Genomic DNA, 24,598 nt, shown 5'->3' on the forward strand with positions numbered 1-24,598 from the left:
AAATCCTTTCTATGAGGAGATAGATTTGCAAGTACTGCCAACCCCTTCCTTACCTGGACCTTGCCTTCTCGTGGTAGCATTTAAGTCACTCATTACTGGTGTATTACTACCAGAGCTACCAAGCAATACAGAATATGGGAAGAAACACACATGCACACATACACAAGTTTTCTTAATTGTTTAGAAAATGTTAACTAGAGAAAAGCATTGAATAGCTCAAGCTCATTTACAAACAGTAACACTTTGAGAAGTATTACACCCCAGTCCTACTGTGCACATTTCAGAAAAAACTATGGAAAAAAATGTTTGCTTTTGATGACTGGTTTACCTGTCTGAAAATATGAACAGCTTCTTATGTAACTATGCATTTTCCTTAAAATAAAGGCAGTATTGCTTTTTTTTTTTTTTTACCATTGTGTGTGTGTGTTTGATTTAAATAAAGTGATCTACCACCAGTTGCACGCATACTAAGAACCTTGCGATTCTGGACATCATGCCCTGCCACAGACCAGCACAGAGACCAAAACGGAAATTTTCAATGATCCCACTCCAAGTTCACCGTTCCTATCGAAACAATACTTCAATCCACAGATTAGCCATGAATTACATTAAAAATACATTATCCTGCATTTTACAACCTAAACTAAAACAGATGTAATTAAAGCCTCTGAAAGTAATTTTGGCTAGTACATCATTTATATTTACAGCTAAAGCAGATACTTTCTCAGGCACTTTTGCCAAATTTGAGTAATTCTCTTGGTCTGTGTTTTAATTACTGTATATGCTTTCCTGTTACATTTAAGAATATCCATTACACCCTTGAACAGCCAATGCTATGAGAAAGCATGTTTTGTTTTAAAGCCTAGTGGTGTTTCAAATCATTGGAGTGATACTGGCAGAGCTCTGCAGCTTGCAGATGCTTCTGATATATACTCTGTAGTATAGTCTGTATACACACCCACACCCATGACCCACGTCTGACCTTGGCTGCAGCAATCTACAGCACATCCAGAGCAACCTTACAGATGTTAGGGAAGCTACACAGCATCATGTTCAAGTGAATGTTATGCTTAAATACCACTGCAATTCTTCCCCTAGTATGGCACCTAAATTAAAGCCAACTTCAATAAACATTTTCTTCTCAAAAAGACTGACTTGTTTGGTTTTAGATTCCTTGCGTCTCCCCCCCCTCCGCCCCCCGCCATCCCTTCTGTGCAAATGCACAAAAATCAATCCTGCCAAGAACATACAGCATAACCCCGTACCAGCATCCCTGGAGAATCACAGTCTCCTAATTTATGGGGTGAATTTCACAGACCTATATCAGTTCCTCTTTGGTTCAAGAATCCATGTCAGACAATGAAGTTGGGAGATCACTCCGCCTAGTGTGAGTGTTAAGTTTCAGTCCGCTTGTAATATTAAAATTGGGGGAATTTTAAGTAAAAAAAAAAAAAAAAAAAAAAAAAAAAAAAAAAAAAAAAAAGTAAGCTGCTGCAATCCAGTCTGTACTTTGATTGTCTTAATAGCAGAGCTACTTCCGCAGGTGGCCTGATGCAAAATGTTAGTGGAACTGCAGTTTTAGATCATTGCATTTGGTGATATCTTACTGCAAAAACAGCCTTGTTCTCCTGCTTGGCTTTGTAGACCAAAGTGCACAATGAAGTAAAATCTAAATGTATATACCATATACTGTAGGTATATGTGTGCATTCACACGTGTATGGAAAACACCAGATGAGTGAGTAAGTTCCCCTCAAAATACACCAACTATGTCTAGACCAACTGCTTCAGTCAGTCCAAGTTTCAAGAAAAAGGGAACAGCTGCAGGCAAGAGAAGACAATCACAGCTGCTTTAAAACTTAAAGTAAATTATGTGGGAGGATTTGCAGATAAAATGAAGTGTATTTAAAATAGTAATTCCTGCGTACTGAAAGTTTCTCCTATTTTAAACAAGAATAAAATGCACTTTTTGCATGACTATGGATCAGTCTCTTCTCAGTTCTATAAGCAAAAGAGCAAAATTTTGAACCCACTGCTGAAAAAATCAGCAGAACCGTCTGCTATACGTCAGAGGATTTGAAAAAGTAGAACTTGGCCAAAAACTCTTTTTTAAGAGGAAAACGTGCCTTTGCATGTCAAGTGGCAAAAATGATACAACCAAGAAAAAGGATATATAATTTCCATGTACATTCTGTCATCACTCACATGGGAAATTTTATCTCCATTTGAATAAGATTCAAGAGAACTCCATGTGATAATATGAATTACTTTATTATTGCCTTAATGTAGAGAACATTAAAAGGAGCTAATACAGCCTACTTTTTGTCCTATGAATGAACAGAATGCACTTTTGTCCTTATAGTACGTATTATGGATTTCCTTATGAAAAATCTCAAAAAAAAAAAAAAAAAAAAAAGACAAATTTTTATGCCAGCTTTTGCTGGGATGTTTCAGTATGAAAAATTACAAATATGGAAAACAAATGGAAAAAAAAAAAAAAAAAAAAAAAAAAAAGCTGACTAGAATGTGAAAGCTATTCAAAATGAGTCCAAAATTATCAGTTTTCCCTAATAAGCAAATCACACAACTGCTCTACCCACACAAAGGTTCAGCATGCATGCTTGCAGCTTAGCTGCAGAGATCCAGACATATCCATGTCTAGTTCCCTACTTGGAGCATAAAATCAAGGGAATTCCCAGCACGATGCCAGGTGAACAGTGCTGTAGGAATGACTGATGCCCACAAGTCCAGGAGCTGGTTTTAGATACAGAACCCAGAGTCTGGTTGTTTTTTCTTGCAGTGGCAAAATGTTACAGCATGTGTCTGTACTGAAATGCTGTATTTGCCAACACAAATCAATCAAGCTGCGGAGCACTTGCCTCCAAATGAAACTGTGTACTACCTCTTGCTACTCCTTTCCAAAGCTTTGGTCAAATTCCTAATTGCCAAAGCACCAAAAATCTCATTTTTTGGTTACTTAAACACTCTTCCCTCAGAAAGTGCAGCATGTGAATCAAAAGCCCTCCACTTTGGCTGCCATTCAGGTATTTCCAGTAGATCTTGGAGTAGAAAGTATTGAGCTTTTCCTTATGATGAAGGTTTTATTTTAAATCCATTCAAGTTTCTTCAAAATACAGAAAGCCTCCAACTTACATTTTGCTTTGCCAGGAACTCTGGTGTTCAAAATGGGAGGCAAGAATGGACAACAGAATAGATACCGGAGTGGCAGAATGTCACCTCTAAACAACAAAAATTAAACTCACTTTTTGAAAAATACGTGGCTCAAAACCTGCAACAATGCCCCCAAATAAAAAAAGTTTTAAAACAGTGTGTGTGCTATGGAAGATCTGAGAAGTCAGCACTCTCGCCCTCTGATGCATATTCCTATTTTTATTGTATTTTTCCCACTGGCTTATCAGCGCATGCTCTTGGCCACAGTACAAAAGCAGCATTTACCAGCGCTCTGCAGGTGAAAGACTGTTCTTCTGTATAAATTATACATCGCAGAATCTCAGCATTTCTTTCCCACTGAAAACCTATTTAAGCATTCCCACATCTGTAGGCTAAGTGGTTTGCTCCAGGTGTGTGGAGGGGAGGGGGGCAACAAATGTTGATATTTCAAGATACCTAATCTCTTAATGATTGGGATCAGAGGAAGGGTATGGCTATGAAAGTGACAGCTTGAAATGGGCCTAATCTCTGGTGCAGCTGAACCTACAGAGCTGTAGCACTGCCACCAACATCGCTTCCACTGACTGTTCTGCTACCCAAGGGTGGTTGAGCAGGGTAATTGAATTGCATGGAGAAATTTCTTGCTCTGATATTTCTGTCCTGGGAAAGGACAGTGGACAGCCCCTCTCCCCAGCCAGCACGAGCTGACATGGCTGGATGCCAGCAGAGCCAAGCAGGCACCACCTCCATCAGACAACAGGAATACAAACGTCCCAACAAGGCAATATTCCCACTCAGTCCTGCTTTGATCATGGCAAAACCCTCACTTCCTGATTTCTAGGCTAATGATTTCTGTAGGTCTGCTGTCTCACTAGTTCACCTCTGCCTGAAGACACCCCAATGGCAGAACACTGCTCTGCCTTTCCCAGCTGATGGACACAGGCAGGCTGTCACTTTTTAGCAGAGACACTGAATATTTTTCAATTCATTCCTCGTGCTAGCCAAATACAATCCATAGTAGCACTAGGGCACGCCACTGAGGTTCAGCTTTCCCTATTTTCAGCTTTTTCTGAGTCTGCTAAAGGCAGTGATACACAAAGGCGCATACCCCAGAGCAGCCTTCAGCTTCCCTGCAGTAATAAGCCACTGTTCACTTTGCTTCCTTACAATATACACGAGAAAGTCTATGTGCTAATCATGACCCAAAGCCTAAAAATACACAATTAATCTTGGTTGTAAACATCTTTAAACAAGTTTAGACTCTCAAGTTTAATTTTCAGTTAACAAACTGAGTCACCGTATGCACCCAGTGTCTGAAAAAGATGGTGTGCAATCTGCAATACAGCCCTCCTACACTGATCCCTGCCACAAGGAAGAACACCCCCCAGTACACACACAACCCACCGACTGTACACAGAGCAGTAACATAACCAGAATTAGTCATTCCCGAGTGCACAGAGAAGCACCGGGCTTGGGAGAGGGCCGTCTTCCCCGGGACAAGGCACATCTGCACAACGGGATGCCTTCCAAGTTAAGAGCTGGTGTGTTTTGCCAGCGGAGGCAACAGGAGCCAGGAGGATTACAGTCACTTTCAAGGGGCCTGGGAAGGTGGGGAGGGAGGTCAAGCACCCAGGGCACATTCACACAACTAGCCGCGCACCAAAAAATTTTTAAAAAAAAGTAACTGTGATCCCTCCCCTCTGCAGAAAAACAGTGGTGTTCAGTCAGCCATGAATTTATTGTGTGGGAGTTGCTGCAGCTCTCTCAGGGAGATTTTTTTTTTTTTTTTTGCCTCTACTGGGTTTTCTGTCTTGTGTGTCTTTTATTAACTCCTAGGGCATGTCTATAAGAGGTGGCATGTGGGGGCTGGGGAAGAAACAAAGCAAGAGTGCTTAGGACACTGGCATTTCATGAGTTAAACTGACTTTTTCCAAAGTACTCGTCGCCAAAAACTCTTTTATTAATGAGCAGAAAACTGTGAGGGGAAAAAAAAAAAAAAAAAAAAAAAAAAAAAAAAGATATAAGACTATCAATCCCCATTAAACTTGATCCAACAGGTTAAAAGATGAGCTGTCAGTTTTCAAATACTCCAAGACAAAAAGACTTTTGTTACTAAAATTTCCAACACCAGAGTCCATTCTGGATAGCAAAATACTTGAGCCTATAGCCAGAGCAAAGATTACAAAGGAAAGACCAGTGCAGAAGTCACTGAATATAAAACCAACATGATAAAATTAGTTCCACGTTCCTATTTGTAATCCATCCCAAATATCCTACAGCTGACAAAATGAACCAAGGGTTCATTTCCAGGGTTACTAGCTGTAACCCTGGAAAAACATACCTCAGTGTACAATAGAGACATGTCAGGCCAAAAATTTCAAAATATCAAGTTTCTGGACACTTCAATAATTGAGTCCTCTCTTAAATAACTGTGATGCAAATAGATGCTTTTCTTTCAAAAACTTTACATAGATTTAACTGAAAGTACAAGCCCAAAGAGAGCATGGAAGAGAAGAAACCTAAACCATTAGTTTCAGTGACAGAAATCCCCCCCCCCCAAATAATAATAAAAAAAAAGTTCCTTGTCTTCAAAGAAGTGGGAGTCAATACCTGCTGCCAGTACTGAAATGTGTGTTACTATTTGGATGAGCAACATTAACTTTAAAGATAAGACTCTATTTTAATTTCTGAATCTGTTTCCTGTGTGTGTACCAGGCAATTCTGTTTTAGTCATTTTCCTTATGTCTAAAAGCCTAAGAAAATTCAGAATCCAAGGTCTTCCTTGGAAAGCAAGCCTCATATTTTTCAGACGTTTGTGTTTGATATGGTTATGTAGTTCACAGCTAACTCCATAACTGGTCAGAAGGATGCCACACCTGACAAGATTCCTACCAAGAGGACAGCAAGTTGGAGCAAAGTCTTGTGATGAGATTTAAAAATAAAAGCCCCTCCTGTTCTGGAGACATAGATGTGCAATACAAAGCAGGTCTCTTTGAAGTTCTGATATCAGACTCCACTTTTTACAACAGATCAATGCCACTTTGAGGTAGATGTTTCTCTCTGTGGTGCAGTAAATAGGCTTCAACTAATTTCAGAAGTAGAGGTGGTTGTGATGGGACTTCCATACTTATTGAACAAGTCTTAAATTCTGCAGCTATACTTGTTCAGTATATGAAATAATGGTAGTGTGGTGATGCAGCTGAGAATAAGTTCATATTAAATGCACTGATCATTCATCTGGATAATATGGAATTTACTATTGCTTGGAGTGAACAACAAATAGGTCAATCTGCCCATGCCCTTGTTTTTGTTTGTTATATATATATTTATGTAATATTTTGTATTATATTCTGCAACTCTTTCATCTCCAGTATTTTGAGTATTTGGAGACTTTTTGTCTTTTTTATTTTTATTTTATTTTAATTAGTAGTTAACATAGCCATGCAAAGATAATAATGTACTGATATCCCTCTTACCCACCTCAGACTGTTCAAGTTTTTGTAAAGAATTAACTGCCAGGAAACCACAAGTCAGACTCAAAGTGTAGGAATTTATAATAAAACAAGAGTTTGTTCCTTTAGGCCAAATGAGCCCTCTCTTCAGCTTCTGTTATATCACCTGCAAACAATCAAAAAAAACCCTGAAACAAACTGCCTCAGCATTCAACAAAAAGCCCTTTTTTCTTTGGGTAACTTACTGTTCTACCTGACAGAGCTGGCAGGAAGTGATCCAGCCTGATCATGTAGTTCAAAACTGCTTTCGCCACTGCCAAGAATTTAAAGTCACTGAGCCATCAGCAGCTATTCAGTATTAACAGAAAGGGTGCCGTCTGTGCAGGGACAATTATTTTCATTAGATTTACATATGAAATTCTGCTAGTTTGGAGTTTGCATAACTTAAGTGGAAAATACTATATTTTAAGAGCCGTCCTTCAAACAAAACAGTGCACTAAAAATTAAAATTAGGTCTGCCTTGCTGTAAATTTTCCTGCTAGGAATGTGGTCCCTAGGAAGCACTGTTAACTTTTTCTTCATGTATCATCTTTGGGAAAAACATCATAGACCAGCTTTTGAGATAGCATGAAAAAAAAAAAAAAAAAAAAAAAAAAAAAAGAGCAAACAATGACATGGAGAAGTGAAAGAAGAGCTGGTAAAGAAAATGAAAATAAGACTTCAATGAATTAAGAAAGCAACGTGCATAATGCAATTCACAAATAAGAAACTGGTCTTCTCAACTGACTTGTGATATGGAAAGCTCTGCTTATGCAATTGGAACCATACTTCTACCCAGCATCTGGAAGCGCAGCTGAAGGAGAGATGGAACAGTTCTCAGGAGCTCTTGGAAAGGACAATCCTGCTGGTGATCTACTGGAGTTTATGATAGGGAATGAAGAAAGTTTCATCAGTCCTCTACAGGAACAGAGAATTATGACATCGCACTGGATGTTCAGAGCTGGGGAATTCACTTAAAACACATGTTAAAGGGCAAGGGGGTGAGGGGGAACTTCTACCAGGCCTGCCTGCAGTTCTATTCTTATCCTCTGTGTTCTGCTGCCCTGTAGCTTTCAGAGTCAGACACTTGCATTAGTCAATGGTAATACATGTCGATATAACAACGGGAAAAAAGATGATTCATGAATGCATGTTAATTTGTATTTCCCATGGAAAAGAAGAAATTAGAAGAAGCCAGTTCCAGAAATTAAAAGTTTCTTAAAATGTTTTACAGAAACACTCAAACTGGATATCCTCTGCAAAAACCCAGACCTCTAAGGTATGACTGGCTGTGCGCAAGCCAACAAGCGTGGCCTTTCTCCATGAGATACATCTTACAAGTAAAGTAGAAAAAAAAAATAAAAATAAATTAAAAATATGCTGTTTATCAATATCACCACCATTATCAGTCTTTACATAAATTAATAAAGAGACATGGTAGCACCATTAATTTAAAGAAAAGCGCTTGGAAATATATTTCTACTCTTTCCATCCTAAGTATAAATCCCTTCCCAAGAAAACCAGGTTCTACCCCAAACTACTGTAGCCTTCAGCTTGAGAAGAGCCAGTCAAAAATCTTATCTAAAAACTGTGCTTTGTTGTTAATAGTTTTCCGTTCATAAATGTTTCTGAGAAATTCCACATTTTCAGCTTGAACTGAGCCCTGGCTGGGGCAGGAAGGGTGCCCCAAAGGCTGCAGGTCCCAGCGCAGTGCTTGCCAGCTGTGCTGTGCTGTTTCCAAATTATGAGCCCTGTGGCGCCAGAGTTGTGGCAAACAGCAAGAAACAGATCTGCTCTTTCAGCGAGGACTACTGCATCACTCAACTCAAACAGTCTATTCACTGATCATGGCCAAAATAGCCACATGTGATAACTACAGAGGAGCATAATGCATGTGCATTATGGAAAGAAAATTCAATTTTAAGACCTAACATTGATAGCACTCTGAGTGCCCCTCTCGCTGATTCTAGTAAGATTCAAGAAGCACTTCCAAGGATTTTCACCACCATTTCTCTAACAGCTGCACCACTTGAGCTACTCACAGTCTTAGGGTCTTAAAGTAACAGCTGAAGTGTATTTTTCTACTATTTTCTTCTCATTAAAAATGAAATGTCCAAGCCATATTCACTTAATACCACAGAGAAAAGAGAAACAAAGAAGAAAAGAGAAGAAAGGTCACTGTCAGGCCAATATCAAGTCTGGAAAATTTCAGCTTGAGACATGAGCATTTCAGGAAGTTATAAGCAACTGGAATAATAAAAGAATAATTGAAACACCATAGGAATTTTAACTATAGCTCTTGCTATGCTAACCAAGTATTATTTAATATATTTCAGCAACATGTAGAAATGCGTCTTGGCTAAGAACGCTTCTTGGTCTGTGCTCTCATGATCACTTTCAGCCTGCCTAAAGAAGCAGAAGAAAAGGGTACATGGTGTTGATCAGCACCAAATCAGATGGGGATCAGCACAGCTCCCTTGCTTTCAGTGACGTGAGTGAGTCACAGAACACCAGGAAAAGGGAGCACAAACAAAATCCCCCAACTTGCAGTAGCTCATCTAGTTTGTTATAGCATTGCTTCCTTCTCTTCACAAAACTACCACTTTGTCCAGCCTCTCCACAAGCCAGATAATTAAAATATGGTTTGTTCTGATGCCTATTGCGAGGGCATAAAGAACCAAAGAGAAATATTTCTCCAATTTAAAAGAAGTTGCCATTCAAGGTTTTGGTTCCCACCCACCCAGCACAATCCCTTCAACTTTTTGCCCCTACTCCTTGAAGGAAGGCCATGAAACAAATGAAGCCTAATCAAAGCTTTCTGCATCTCACCCCAGAAGAGATTTTGTAATTGTCACCAGATTAAAAACACAATTTTTTTCCTTTGTTGCTCCAGAGGAACACAGGATGGAGAGAGGCATCCTGTAATTGCCAAATTCCCATTGAAATAACTCTGAGAATGATTATTTTTCCAAAAAGTGTTCTATTACAAAAAAATATATATAAAAAATAAAATCAGATATCCTATGGAAAGTCTTCATGCCAACTCTCGGTCTCCTGCAGAATTTAAATATATGTGGATAGATAGATATATTTTTACAGAATCACAGAATTGTCTAGGTTGGAAGAGACCTCAAGATCATCAAGTCCAACTTCTGACCTAACACTAACAAGTCCTCCACTAAACCATATCGCTAAGTTCAACATCTAAACGTCTTTTAAAGACCTCCAGGGATGGTGACTCCACCTCTTCCCTGGGCAGCGCATTCCAATGCCTCACAACTCTCTCAGGAAAGAAGTTCTTCCTAATATTGAACCTAAAACACCCCTGGCACAACTTCAGCCCATTGCCCCTCATCCTGTCACCAGGCACATGGGAGAATAGACCAACCGCCACCTCGCTACAGCCTCCTTTAATGTATTTATAAACAGTGATGAAGTTGCCCCTGAGCCTCCTTTTCTCCAGGCTGAACAAACCCAGCTCCCTCAGCCGCTCCTCGTAGGACTTGTTCTCCAGACCCCTCACAAGCTTTGTCATCCTTCTCTGGACTCTTTCAAGCACCTCAATGTCCTTCTTGTAGCGAGGGGCCCAAAACTGAACACAGTACTCGAGGTGCAGCCTCACCAGAGCCGAGTACAGGGGCACTTCCCTAGACCTGCTGGCCACACTGTTTCTTATGCAAGCCAGGATGCTGTTGGCCTTCTTGGCCACCTGAGCACACTGCTGGCTCATATTCAGCTGACTATCCACCGATATTCCCAGGTCCTTCTCTGCCTGGCAGCTTTCCAACCACTCATCTCCCAGCCAGTAGCTCTGCTTGGGGTTATTGCCCCCCAGGTACAGGACCCGGCACTTGGCCTTGTTGAACTTCATGCAGTTGACCTCAGCCCATCGGTCCAGCCTATGCAGATCCTCCTGCAGAGCCTTCCTACCCTTGAGCAGATCAACACACACACCTAACTTGGTGTCATCTGCGAATTTACTGAGGGTGCACTCGATCCCCTCACCCAGATCATCGATAAAGATATTAAAGAGTACTGGCCCCAGTACCGAGCCCTGGGGAATGCCACTAGTGACCAGCCTCCAACTGGATTTGACTCCATTCACCACGACTCTTTGGGCCCAGCTATCCATCCAGCCAGTTTTTAACCCAACGAAGCGTACACCAGTCCAAGCCACAAGCAGACAGTTTCTTGAGGAGAATGCTGTGGGAAACAGTGTCAAAAGCCTTGCTGAAGTCAAGGTAGACCACATCCACAGCCTCTCCCTCATCCACCAAGCGGGTCACTTTGTCATAGAAGGAGATCAGGTTCGTAAAGCAGGACCTGTCTTTCATAAACCCATGCTGACTGGGCCTGATCACCTGGTTGCCCTGTAAGTGCCATGTGATGACACTCAACAAAAGTTTTAGGTTGACTCCACTTAGCAAGTATTTGAAAAGGGCAGGAGTGGCTAAATACACCAAGTTGCTCCAGAGGCATTTCCACTAGCATCTTCTTTTAAGTTCCTTTCACACACTGTGATACTGTGAGCATTTCAGTCTGAAACTAGGTCATAAACTTCTCTATTGGAAAGCGTTTATAGCTGTTTGGACTGGATTATTCTGTTCAAGAGGTTATAATAATAAAGGAAGCTTGCAAGTGTGCTTTTTCCAAAATCGTGGTATTCCATTGCCAGTTTGAGAAACTGTCTCATTACTTACCCTTGTTTGGCTCCTCTATTCTCAATTTCTTGCCTGTTTTGAGCTCTGTTTGGACAAATATTAAACTTACTGTTTCACCTAATTAACACGAGGAAGAATATTGAAAAGTTTCTCATTCGTTCCAGTTCCAGAATCAGTCTTACAAAAGACAGTTAGAGTTTCAAGAGGAATTCAGATATTAGAGTCCTGCCAAGGTTTACAGTCTAGTTATATCCTGTTACAGATAAATAAATAAATAAATGAAATGCTTTGTGTTTTTTGTTGTTTTTTTTTTTTTAATTTTTATACATATCTCTGGCAAGATACAATCCACTTCCATGTATTCACATGCATCCAGATGATCTGTGGATAAACCTGATTCTCTTTAGTCTAATAAAATTGGCCAACTCACTTTCTCCACTTCCAAACATTCACAGCAGTTTTCTTAGCCACTCCTTTTTACACAGGCAAGGACAGCAAAGAATTTACTTTTTTTTCTTACCTTCCTGACTTTTTTGAAGACTTACACCCGTGAGCAAACACTTTACCTATACTTCCAGTCTTGCAAGGCTTGTTATTTGAAGTTCCAGCTCTTTGCTCTGCAACAAACAGCTTGTCTTCTTGTACCATAGGTGGGATTCAAGCACAAATTTATGCCCATTTTCTGGGGATTTGAGGAATAAGAGGAATAAGGTGCCCAGTAATTTTTTTCTAAGTAGGAGAGGTGGCTTAGCAGTCTTTTATGTGCTGAGCCATCACGTTTCCATAAGCCATTAGAGCAAAGACAGTGGAGTTATCTTCAACTGAAAAAAGCATTAAATAGTATGCTGCACCCAACTTGCTTTGTGTCTCATAAGGATTCAACCCTGGATAGTAAGGTGACCCTTTATAAGAACTGAATCATTTTCTGCCCCAAATATAGGCAGAAAAGGAAAAATGAGGGCAGATGGGATGAAAATACATGTACAATGTTAAGTTGTAATCTGGATCAGATAGCAAGTCCATGTTCTTCACTGTCTGGAAAAAAAAAACAAAAATGGAGAGCAAAAATAAACCCAACTTTTACACAGCTGCATTAATTATATCTCCAAAACTGTCTCTGCAAACAAGGAGAATCAGTATAATTAAATTACTCTCCTTAAACTAACTCTAAAGTTTTAGCTAAGAGCTGTTATTTTGGTTCTGAATGCTTTTGTAGAATTTTAAAAGCCTATACTTTTGAAATTCTAGTATTCTATATTCTATACTTAACACATTCACAGTATCGCATTTTACTTTTTCCAAAGAGGCTCAACTTCAGCACAGCCACAGCTTTTTCAAGTTTGACAAGTCTACTGTATAGTCAGTATTATATATATTGCACAGTATATTTTTGTGACACACCATCTAACCAAGTCAGGTAAATTTATGCAATATTCACAGTTCCTTCCATAGCCTTGATGCAATAGTTGCAATACACATAGCCAAGTCCTCAACACAATGATTTTGCAGCAAACGCACTATTGCGTAATTCCTTTTTTTCTTTCCAACCCATCTAAATCTCTGTGAAGTTGAAAGCGGTATTTTAAACAAATAAATAAAAATAACAAGAGAAAAGAATGTTTAATTCTGATTAACAGTCCTGTGTTTTAATGTGTTGTTGGGAGGCTCAACACACAGAATGCATGTCTACAGTGATATTTGAACTTTGATAGTTTCTTCCACACAATCTTGAATTCTGTCAGGAAAAAAATGTCCAGGATGACTACCTCACAGAACAGGAGACTTGAGCACCTTCTTGGCTTTCTGGAACCCAAAGAGGAGCAGAACATAATGGCCACGCAACCTCCAAATTATTCATCTCCATGCCAAAAAAAAAAAAAAAAAGCATGGAAAGTGTGCTCAAAAAGAAAAGCAAGACAGGTCTGACTAGCTGCTTCAGACCTACATATTTTGAAGGCATTAGCAATCAGAACCACAGAAGCTGTTTGGTTTCATTTTACTTCAGGGAGATTTTATTTAGCCCAGCTATTTAAGAAGATACTTTATTTAAAGCTTAGCAGCCATCCTCCTTTCCCACCATCCCACTAGAGAAAAAAGGGTATTGTGCAACTTCTGAATGTTCTAGCACATCATCATAGTCCCCAGATTAAGTGACATTAGCAAGTAGGAGGTACAAAGCAAACAGCACGGTGCTCTCTCACTCCATGGCATTCAATTCGGGAATTCTGAATGGCATGAAATTGCAGAGCCCAAAAATTCATCCAGGTTCAAAACATAGTCCCAGAAATTCACAAAAGGAGAAAAGTACACCCAAGGCACAGAGAAACAGAGAGAAAAGAACACAGAGACCACCAATGACTCCATCATCTGCAGATCACTACAGGATGAGATGGGAAGCAACCATATGCTGGGCTTGCTCCACTTTCCTCCCCAGGCATTAGCTACCAGTCACTCTATGGAACAAGAGTCTGCTATGTCTTCCTAAAGCTCTAGACATAACCTGGACCCTTGATCTAACTGATACTGACATTTTAAAGCATTTGCTGTGTTCATGGTTTTATAACCCCCAAATTGCAGAATAAAGTACACTCCAAGGTCATCCATTTGCATATTTTATGCTCTTATCTTTAAACATGTCTTTAACTCTGTGTCTATATTATGTACACATCTGGCTCCCACATGAACACAGTGCAGTCTTTGCCATGTTTGTCTTCACAATACACTTACGAAGTAAGAAAAAAAAGGACAATTGGAGCACAGAGATAAAGCCCAAGCACGTACCGATACAACTCTAACATAAAAGGCCAAGTCTTTTACCTTAGCTGAAAAGTACATTGCCAGTAAACTTCAGCTCTGAGTACCAGCTTCTCCGTAGCTCTGCCTCACCAGCACAAGGCCCACATGTGCACAGACAGCTCAATGTAGCCATGGGCACGTGTTGTTCTAGACTACATTTTTGTGCAGCATGCTACTACTTTCTTATCAGAAGAAAGACATCAGTCTTTCTATAGGTCACATAGGTGTATAGGTGCTTGCTTCACACTGATGTGGGAACTAAGGAATTCATCTATCACTTTCCAGGAAGCTGGAGACAGAGCAAGAATTGAATCAAAACCAACCTTTGCATACTTTTGGGTATTCTTTAAAGAGCTTGGGTTAACTGCCAAGGCTATCCTGGATTGGCACAATCTCAAAGAACAGGTTACAAAACCACTCAAGAAATTCTGAAATTGGCCTTATATTCAGGCTTACAATTGTAACTGCTAAAGTGAAATGAAATTCAACAGTAAGTGAAGGAAATACTTTTATACAGTGGCAAGGGTAAAGACTATAATAGCAGCCAGCATATTTGTTCCCACAATTCTAATCAGTTACAGAGGATAATTATGTATTACTGATAATCTTACAGTTTATCAACATCAGCTAACTCTTGTACATGACAAGGCTGAAAAAAAAAAGTTTGCAGCTCTGTGCTAAAAAACAGCATTGGCACATGTTATCTTTTTACTGTATTTACATAGTATTCTTGGGAGTTTTAATGGAAATGTATCTTTTATAGAAGCAGATTTATTTAGAAAAACAAATTTTATGAAGTCTCTATATCTTTTGCTGGAACACAGGCAGAAGCAGCTGAAATGCACATCAGATTATTCGTGACTGCTACTGATCTATGTGCAAAAGTTAAGTGACCAAACCTGGATCACAAGAGGCAAAAGAACATAACTTGCTGGAGAGCCAGCATCCACTGGGATAGGCTGGAACTCACTACATACAAAGAAAAAAAGTGGGTTTTTTTCCTCTTCATACAGATATTTTTAGCAAAGTATGAGCAGGCTAACTGGTAAAAAGTTTAATAAGGGGTCAACTTCACAAATATTTTTTAGCAGAGCCAAGTGTGGTTTAAGAAAAGTACAGCCTTCTGGAATAGATGTTCCAATCTGGTATAACTTAAAGTAGATGGAACTAATTCTTGGAGGAAAAGGTGGGTTGATGGAAGAATTAGAAGTGACAGACCATACCTTAAAATAATATTTTGATCATTAAAACCCAATTTAACATGTAACGTCATCTGTTGTCAGAATTACCAAACCTAGGAGAAAAACCAAAAACCTGTTCACAATGATTTACAGAGAGACATGTTTAAACATTCATGTAGACAAGTGATTATTTACATTTTATATTCAGTGAATTCTGATGCTGTACTGTTGAAGACTGCTACTATTGAAACTTAACCAAAACAATGTGAGGGAAGTTAATGAACAGGCATAACAAATGGCATATATCTGATTTCTTACCTGAAGTGTGTTCATCAATCACCACTGCCATGCCAGGAAAATGCTTCAGCAACCACATAACAAGAAAGATCTGGCAAATTCCTAAATGTTTAAAAAGAAATATAAGCATGTTACATGATATAGAAGTCACCGATTCCACAGCAAGTACAGTAATACTTCAGAGTTCAGTCTCATGCTGCACTTATAAGGATTTTTTTTTGTTCAAATAATTCTTCTTCTAATCTAACTTTTTATTTAGAGCAAACAAAATTGTGGTGCACTCGTCTGAGGCAGAACTAAAACCACATGAAATGCAGTTAAAAACAAGACTAATTATAGCAGGAAAATCAACATGATTTGTAAAGATGGCTATATCAAAAGAGAAGCATTTATCCCTAGTTGGTTCAATGATTTGGCAACTGCACTGTATCCACATACTCACTTGTTGATATTAATTTGCACTGTTTAACAGAGAGGTTTTTCAGGTCTCACAGGAAAAGAAATAGAGTTTTCAAATTATGGTTATATTTTAAAGAAATAATGACTTATGCTACTTGTGAAACATATGTCTTTTCTTAAAATTTTCCCTTTATTTTACTTTGAGTTGGAAAATTTTATTTTTCCACAACATCTAGGTATACAAAATACTTTAAAATTCTGGACACAGAGTTGCAGTGTGAATTCATAACCACAATAAAAGTATGATAAAACACATAACTAATCTAAGTTACAGTTTCTCTGCAAAGTCTTCTCTTTCTGAATCAAATACTACATAGGAAAAAAAAAAAAAAAAAAAAAAAAAAAGTAATGCTAATGTTGCATGCATCTGCTTGAGTAACAGAGAGTAAATATGCAATAAGCTATCTAGCAAATTAATCTTTCAAGTTTCCAGGTTTCTACCATATCACTGTAAACTTCATTGGCAAAACATGCTTCTTAGGACACGAGAAAAGTAATTTTTCATAATGGTATGGCTATGGTTCTCATTTTATGAACACAAATTTTAATTCTAAATGACAACTAAACCACACACACATTTTCTCTATATACAATTACTTTAATCTAAGGTGCAAAGTACAATCTCTCAGTAGGCCCTACCCAATTTTTAGCAATCTGTAACACATGAAAGAACATTCTCTGTTCTGCCACTTCAAAACAGTTACATCCCATATATATCTCAGTTGCCTACTCCAGTAAGTAAGGCTAGAAAAGCGTCACCTGAGATATGGTTCCAATAGTATTTTACTATATTATTATTATGCAAAGTTTAAAGAATCCACATGCAGATAGATACCTGTCTCACTTTCTACAGAATTTTAATGGCTTATCTGATACTAGCATCTGATACGTGAATACTTCCATAAAAATTGTAAGTTCCTCTGACTTATGACAAGTAAAAGTAGATTTGCAATCATTTTCCTAATTCACATACTTTTACATCACTAATTTTACACAGCTATCTTAAGGGGCTACAGAACCTCACCACCTACTGCACAGTAGGCATAGAGTGCACTTCTGTGTTAAGAGCAGTATGGCCAGAAAAAGGCTATGGTTAATAAAACAGCAAGTTCAGGTGATATTCTTATTTCATAACTGACTGCTATGTTCTGCTTAATAAATAATAATTATTATTATCAGATCAAATTAGCCTTTAAAAAATAGTCAAGTAGAAGTCCCTCCAGTCATCTTATAGTAGCAGCAAAAGCCCATCTTGGCTAATGCTTTCCCTTCCTTTACTTCTCTGCAGTCTGTTCTGCCTCCAGTAAGGGTGCCCAAACGTAATGGAGAGCAAGGACAGGTCATTGAGTGGTTATCCAGGTGTAGCTTATAGAGAACAATGTGATCTGTTGAGGCCTTCATGACTGATGACAAGTGAAATAAAAGGACCAAGCTCACCTTTCCAAGCACAGACTGACTTAACAGGATTTTTTAGCTACAGAAAATAGTACAGATTTTAATTGCTAGTGTAAGTCAGTTTTGTCCAGAATGCAACTTATAAGCTTGGTGTGTAGTCATGCTAGTAAGTGGCTTTTCCACAAAAATATATTTATACATCCTGAATTACAATTCCCTGTCCATATTTAAATCCTGTTAGTATGAACTGGACAACAAAACAATAAAAGACCTGTAGACATCACAAAGTACAACTGACAGTTTTACCTTTACCTGAAGAGGTTTTGGTCTAAAATTTTCACCTTGCAACATACTAAGTTTCTGGAAATCTGGTCAGACTAAAATGAAACCAACAGACTCAGGTATAACACCACACAGACTCTTGCCAGAAAATGTGCTTCTAAGACTAATGTCTCTTCCAACACAGTCTCTGCAACTTCCACAAAGCAACCTCTTTCACTAAGGACAGTGAAGAATGTAGGAAAAAATACAGGACCATACTAAAGCACAGCCTGCCTGCCTGAATGTACAGCCAGAAAAATCATACCATGCGATGTTCCTTTTTTTTTTTTTTTTTTTTTTTTTTATGGAACATGCCTATTTCATCTGAATACACTTAGTTTCTACCTTTAGAAGATCATTGCCACTTGTGACTAATTAAAGCCACATTGGTTATTAAACAAAAGACCATCAGAAACATTTAACTCAGAGTGCTGCAGCAAGGGTATAACAAAAAACAAAAGGTCATATGGATTCCTGTGCAGACTGTGGCTCCACAGCCATCTCTATGGACCGTTGGTGGTCTCTGCAGTTTCAGAATGTGGTCCACAACACAATCATGAGGAGGACAAATGAAAACCATATTCCCGTTCATGCAAGCAAGAAAACAGGAGAGAAATAAAAGGACCGGGTGAACATTCAAAGTTTAACATGATTCCCATTTGGTCACAAATGAAAACCATTATTGAAGCACAGTACGATATTGTCCATAGACTTTTCTCTACTTTGAAAAAAGGTATTAGGCTTTGATGAAACAAAGACCAAAGAATGCTTTCACATTTTATATTTCTTTACAGATATACACTGGACACAAACAAGTCTCAAAGGAGCAAAGTATTTGAAATAAAAATAAGGAACAGAAAAGTGCACAACAAAATCCAAAATGCTTCCTAGTTCTTGGTGCTGTGTGCTCAAGCAGCACCTCTTTTCCTTAACATAGAGGATCCTGTTCATGTACCAACCTCTATTCCTTGGCTTCAGCACCAGAAGCTCCTGGCAGGCAACTTGGACAGGCGCCGTGGCATTTTCTAGCCAGGGATCCAACAGGATCAGAAACCAGGAGTCACCTCCACAGCCCAGAGGGAGCAAGTGACAAAGCTGAACTTGAGCTTTAACTAGAATTAGATGACTTCTGTCTGTTTGATTTCTTAAGCCAAGCAATGCAGTAACATTAGTCAATTTTAATTACTTGTTTTCCTTCCCAAGGAAGTGGATACAAGCATTGCTTTGACTACTCAGGTAAGAGTGCTGCCTAGGACTGGCAGACCTAAAATGTTGGGAAAGACTAGAATGCTATAATCAAACCCCTTCAATCCTCTCTTTACAAAGCTGGAGACATTTGAGACAGGAGAGCGTCCAAGGATCAGACTGTTGCCCTTAGTAGTAGCTCATCTCTTCACACTGGTCAAAAAGCATGGGTGCATAACCCAGCCAACAACAATCAACAGAAAATACTCATTAGTGAGGAAACACCCTAGCAGCCCCTCTACTCTCCCCCATGGCTGGAGAGAGGTACAACTTTGAAAAGAGATTGTGAGGTCTAAGTAGACTAAGTAGGTCTAAGACTCTTCAGCTGAAGAGTCACCATAGAAGTCCACCGTTTCTGCCAGAAATTGTTCATATTGGCTGCAAAAAATAATACGCACTCTTCTGGAGACATGAGACATCATCTGGGTGTTGCTGGCTCAGTCCGACCGTAGTTAGTAACTATGACACCCCTTCTTCCTTTCCACTGAGTGAAGTTTTGGGGCAAAAGACTGCCTGAAACAATGAAACATATCAGGAAGCTCTCCAATTCCTTCATAAACATAATCTTTATCACTGAAAGAAGTAGACTAGGATTTCCTTTTCAAGGAAAATAAAAGATCATCTGTAGGCCAGGGACTAAAGTGCTACCATGAATTAGCTCAATCCCATCCTTTACTGCCATTCTAAAAGTGCAACAAAAGCAGGAAGGGGGGTGAATAATTTGCTAACAATTTCAAAATAAATCTTTATTCTTTTTCCCCTATGTATTCTCATACTTATTACAGTGAAATTAAAAAGTTTTCCTCCAAGTGAACTCTTGCTAATCTTTTTATTTAGGTTCAGTGCTACATAATGTGACCCTGCAAGAACATTCATCTACAGTCACAGCTGGAGCTGCAGATTCTCTGACCTGAAGGAATTAATTTCTTTGCAAAGCAAAAGCAACTGAAAGGCCAAAGGCTTATCTAAAAGGAAATCTGAATTATACCATCTTATACAAAGAACAGGATGAAAATGAGACATATAATCAGACATCTCATCAAAAGCTACTATAGAAATTGCGTGACATATTAGAGAAATATAATTTAGAAAAAAAAAATCTAATGTTCTGTGATACGACAAAACAAACTTCAGTTCTTAAAAATAATAATAATAATTTTAATACCAGATTAAATACAACTTTAATGAACTACCATCAAGCGAGCAGTCAGACTTAAGAATGCTAAGCTCCAGCCATCCAGCCTGACTCTGTTGTCTCATACTTTTGATAGTTACTTGCTCATTTGGAAGGTTTATCTAAAGCCAGTTCTAATATTACAAAATGAAAAGCTTGTTCTTGCTTCAATTAATTTGCCAACTTCTTAGTCCCTTTTCTCCTGTTCAAGTAAATAATAAGAATGTGACAGGCAGTGGAAAGTCAGATTGTCTGTACATAATCCACCCATTTGCAGCCAGCAGGACAGTGAATATAGGACGTGAAAGCTATTAGCAAGCAGACAGAACTTAAAGCATGAATGACAATGTGCACATGAAAGGCAAAATGTGGATCTTCCACTTTTGATGGATTTCATGAAAAAAATTCTAAAGCAATTTGTGAAGAGATAATATTCTGAATATTAAAAGATAAATAAAAATCTTAAAGCACTGATTCAACACTTGTTACAACAATCCTTAGCTAAGTATTCACCAGATGCATCACATTGCTGCTTTCCAGAGAATGCATTTAGAGATGTATTAACTTGATCACATGTGTACATTCATCACCTTTTTAATAATCTGAAAGCTTGACCCATTAAACTAATCAGGAACTATTTGTACATCCACATTCACAGCAATTTATTTTGTGCTTATTAGGCTGAAATGTTTGCTTATGTTTTCTAAAAGCTGGGCATCCCTGACACTTGAGACCTCAATATCTTGAATTTTTCAAATCACTGCCTTCCTAATCAAGGAATAAAAGGGCATAAAAGCTTCATTTAATGAAAATAATTTAGAAGCTTTTCTTTTTTTTTTTTTTTTCAAGGAGAATCTAGACACAGAAAAGCCGGAGTACTTCTGATTCTTACCCACATTTTAATTTAAGTGTTCAATTTACTCACATTTTCAAAAAAAGATTTGCATCACATTCAGTATGAGAAAATATTACAGCCATGCTGGAATTCTTACAAACATCCGTCTAAAACAGCATAAGCACTTCTTTACTGGAGTTGTTAAATCATTAGAAACAGAGACAAAAAACAAACAAACAAACAAACAAACAAACAAACAAACGGGATCCATAATTTTTACTGTTAAAACAATGACAAATAAATTTCAATTAATCTCATTTAGATGTAGCATTTTTATCCATCTAAAGTGAAAATATATTTAATTAAATCACACCAATGACAGAGCATTCTCCCTTTCCTATTTCACTACCCATTTATTTTATCCTACTAGTCCATTTAGCATAGCTGCCCTTAACACCTTGTTCCCAAAGACAAACAACTTAAAACAAGATTCAGGTCAAACTTATTGAAATTACTCTATCACACTGGCACAGGGACACTGTGGAATCCTCATGAAGCAAGGAGTAAGCATTGTTTAGCCTGTGGAGGTTTCCCTGCTGCTATTTAGCTGGATGAGTAAGACAAGATTCCAGCAGGAAACACCAAAGGGAGAACACAGCCCCTTTGCCGCTGCAGTGATGATGGGACTGGAGCTGCTAAACCTACACAAATCCTTCCCTCTGCTACCCAGTTCACTTACTTTGAAGTACTACTTGCTGAACAGCTTCTTCCTTAAAGACATATCAATACAAATTCACATTAAACATTTCTATGCATACAGCTATCAGCACTTGAGAAAGAATGGTGCAGCAATGCTGTTTTGATGTTTCTCCTAATTTAGTTTTTCTATACCCACAGTAGGGTCTGAGCAATGAAACTGGAGCTTTATGCAAAAAGAATGATGGATCCCTAGAAGTAGCCTGGCTGACCTAGCCAGGGCCAGAAAATTCAGCCTGTGCTTCTTTCCAAAGTAACAAAATTAAAAGCAGTCTTCAAATTAAAAGCTGACGCAATTCACTTTGAGAAAAAAAAAAAAAAAAAAAAAAAAAAAAAAAAAAGTCACCATGAGCTATGATGGCAATTCCTTTTTTTCCTTTTCTAATTTTGTACTTTTTATTATCACTATCCCTGGTGGCTTTCAGGAGGTCCCTACAAACTAGTTGCTATTATGAAGATGGCCTATTTTAATCAGTCCCTTGACAAGAACAACTAATTATCTAACTTTTCTGTCTGAACTACCAGATGGCTTTAGTTCTATTCTTAACTCGATTAGTTTTCAGTAAGTAATGGAATTTGCATATTAGAAGATGTCTGTGATGACACAGGACAGAAATAATCCCAGAACCAATGCCAGTATATAATGTACATGCAGCACACTTACTGCACTCTTCCACTAAACTATAAAATAGTCACTTAAAATGACAGGCATCTTCCACATTTTTTTTCTTGTTGAACTCCCAAAGCCATGCCAGCTTTCCCTTTTCCTGACAGGTTACCACCATACTCACATTGCTTTCTCACCCAAAGCTGCAGACCTCCTAGTGCATCTACCCATATGAGAAACCAGGACACACACCAACACTGCATGCTGCAGTCCTGCACAACTCAGTGCTGAGCATCTGCATGCAACGTCCCAAGGGACCATACAAGTGCTCAAGCCTGGTGGAGCAGTACTGCCAGAATATCACGGATGGTGCAACTAATGACAACTTCTTGTGTGTGTTTGCAGGGACATCTACAGAAACAGGCAGGTTTTGGCCAGTTGCAGAGGCTGAAATTTAGACAGGATTTAGACAGTGGTGTGCCCCAAGGGTCGGTACTTGGTCCAAGTCTGTTCAAATCATTCATTGGTGACCTAGATGAAAGGACAGAGCGCATCCTCAGCAAGTCTGCTGATGACACAAACCTGGGAGGAATGGCTGATACACCAGAAGATTGTGCAGTCATTCAGAGGGACCTAGACAGGTTGGAGAGTTGCGTGTAGACAAACCTCATTAGGTTCAAAAATTGCAACACCAAGCACCAGTGCAGGCTGGGGCCCAGCCTGCTGGAGAACAGCTCTGCTTGTCAGCAGACAAGTTAACCACAAACCAGCAATGTGCCTTGTGGCTAACATTAAGGCCAACATTATCCTGGGATGCATTAGGAAAAGCGTTGCCAGCAGGTCAAGGGGGGGTGATCCTCCCCCTCTACTCAGACCTGGTGAAGCCATACCTGGTGTACTGTGTCCAGGCCTGGGCTCCCAGTACAAGAGACATGGAGGTACTGGAGAGTCCAGTGGAGGGCTGCAAAGATGACATGGGGGCTGATTCATCTCTCTTAAGAGAGGCTGAGAGAGCTGGGCCTGTTTAGCCTGGAGAAGTGGAAACCGTGAGGGAATCTTATCAGTGCATATAAATATCTTAAAAGGGGGCATCAGTAGAATGGGGTCAGACTCTTTTCTGTGGTGCTCAGAGACAGGATAAGAGGCAACAGGCACAAACTGAAGCACGGGAAATTCCATATGAACATGAAGAAAGACTTTACTGTGTGGGTGAAAGAGCACTGAACAAGTTGCCCAGAGAGGTTGTGGAGTCTCCTTCTCTGGAGATTTTTCAAAACCTGCCTGGACATGACCTTGTGCAGCCTGCTCTAGGTGACCCTGCATGGCAAGGGGGTTGGACTAGATCTGGTCTCCAGAGGTCCATTCCAATTTCAACCATTCTATGAAATGTTTATTTGAGAGTGTCCATTTGCAGTGCACCATGACATGGGAAAGACCTAAAACAGCAAGGGAGTCTGCCTGAGTGCATTAAGGGTAGCATCCACTCTGGTAAACAGTAGTAAAATACAGCTGTGTCTGACCAAAAAGCCAATGGAGATCAATGAAAAATGAGTTAAGGCCAAGATCACACAAGTGAAAGATATTTGTGCACAGACATAGGGCACGTTATACTTAGGGCAGGAAAAAAAGCAATGGATATTAGCCATGATAAGCATATGCTTTACAAGGCGAGACTTCTCTTGTAAATTCCAGGCTGCTTTTTTTATTTTTTATTTTTTTGCTTTTTTTTTTTTTTTTTCATATACATACAGTACCATGCAAAAATAAATAAATAAAAAAATCCAAAAATACTAGCAATGCAATTACTTTTTTTTTTTTTCCCCATATGTGTTATAATTCCTGTGAATAACTGTAGCCATTCAATGATGTTGCAACATTCACTACAAAATAAATAACTGAAGAACCCAGACTTGAGAAAAATTCCCACATCCATGATGTTAACACAGGAGTTACATCCTCACTGCGAGTGAGGTTGTGGATAAGTTTGTTTTATTTTTTACTGGGTTTTGTGGTTTTGTTTTTTTTTTATTTGTTTGTTGGATGAGGCCTTTTGCTTTTTAAGGAGTATTGGTTGATATAAAAACAAAATGGCAAAACACATAGGGTTGAAAACATTATTTTCAAGTTCCTGAAGAATACTATAAACAATGGAAGGTGTCAAGAAATAATTTTCTTTTGTCTGCATATTTTTACATAGTCACTCATTTCCA

At 38.8% G+C, this 24,598-nt stretch overlaps 1 protein-coding gene across 2 annotated transcripts in view; it reads right to left on the minus strand.

Moving 5' to 3' along the window:
• LOC311431390 (uncharacterized protein) overlaps window positions 1-24,598 on the minus strand; it is a 541,797-nt gene that overhangs the window by 448,337 nt on the left and 68,862 nt on the right. For both annotated transcript variants that reach the window (XR_014689390.1, XM_084508852.1), the window contains exon 3: window positions 15,618-15,698. Coding sequence is in view for 1 of the 2 variants with exons in the window: in XM_084508852.1 (XP_084364978.1) it covers window positions 15,618-15,698 (81 nt within the window). In the remaining variant the exon portion in view is untranslated. The remainder of the gene's footprint in view (window positions 1-15,617; window positions 15,699-24,598) is intronic.

Source organism: Aythya ferina, assembly GCF_964211825.1.
Source record: "Aythya ferina genome assembly, chromosome: 2".
Lineage (NCBI taxonomy): Eukaryota > Metazoa > Chordata > Aves > Anseriformes > Anatidae > Aythya > Aythya ferina.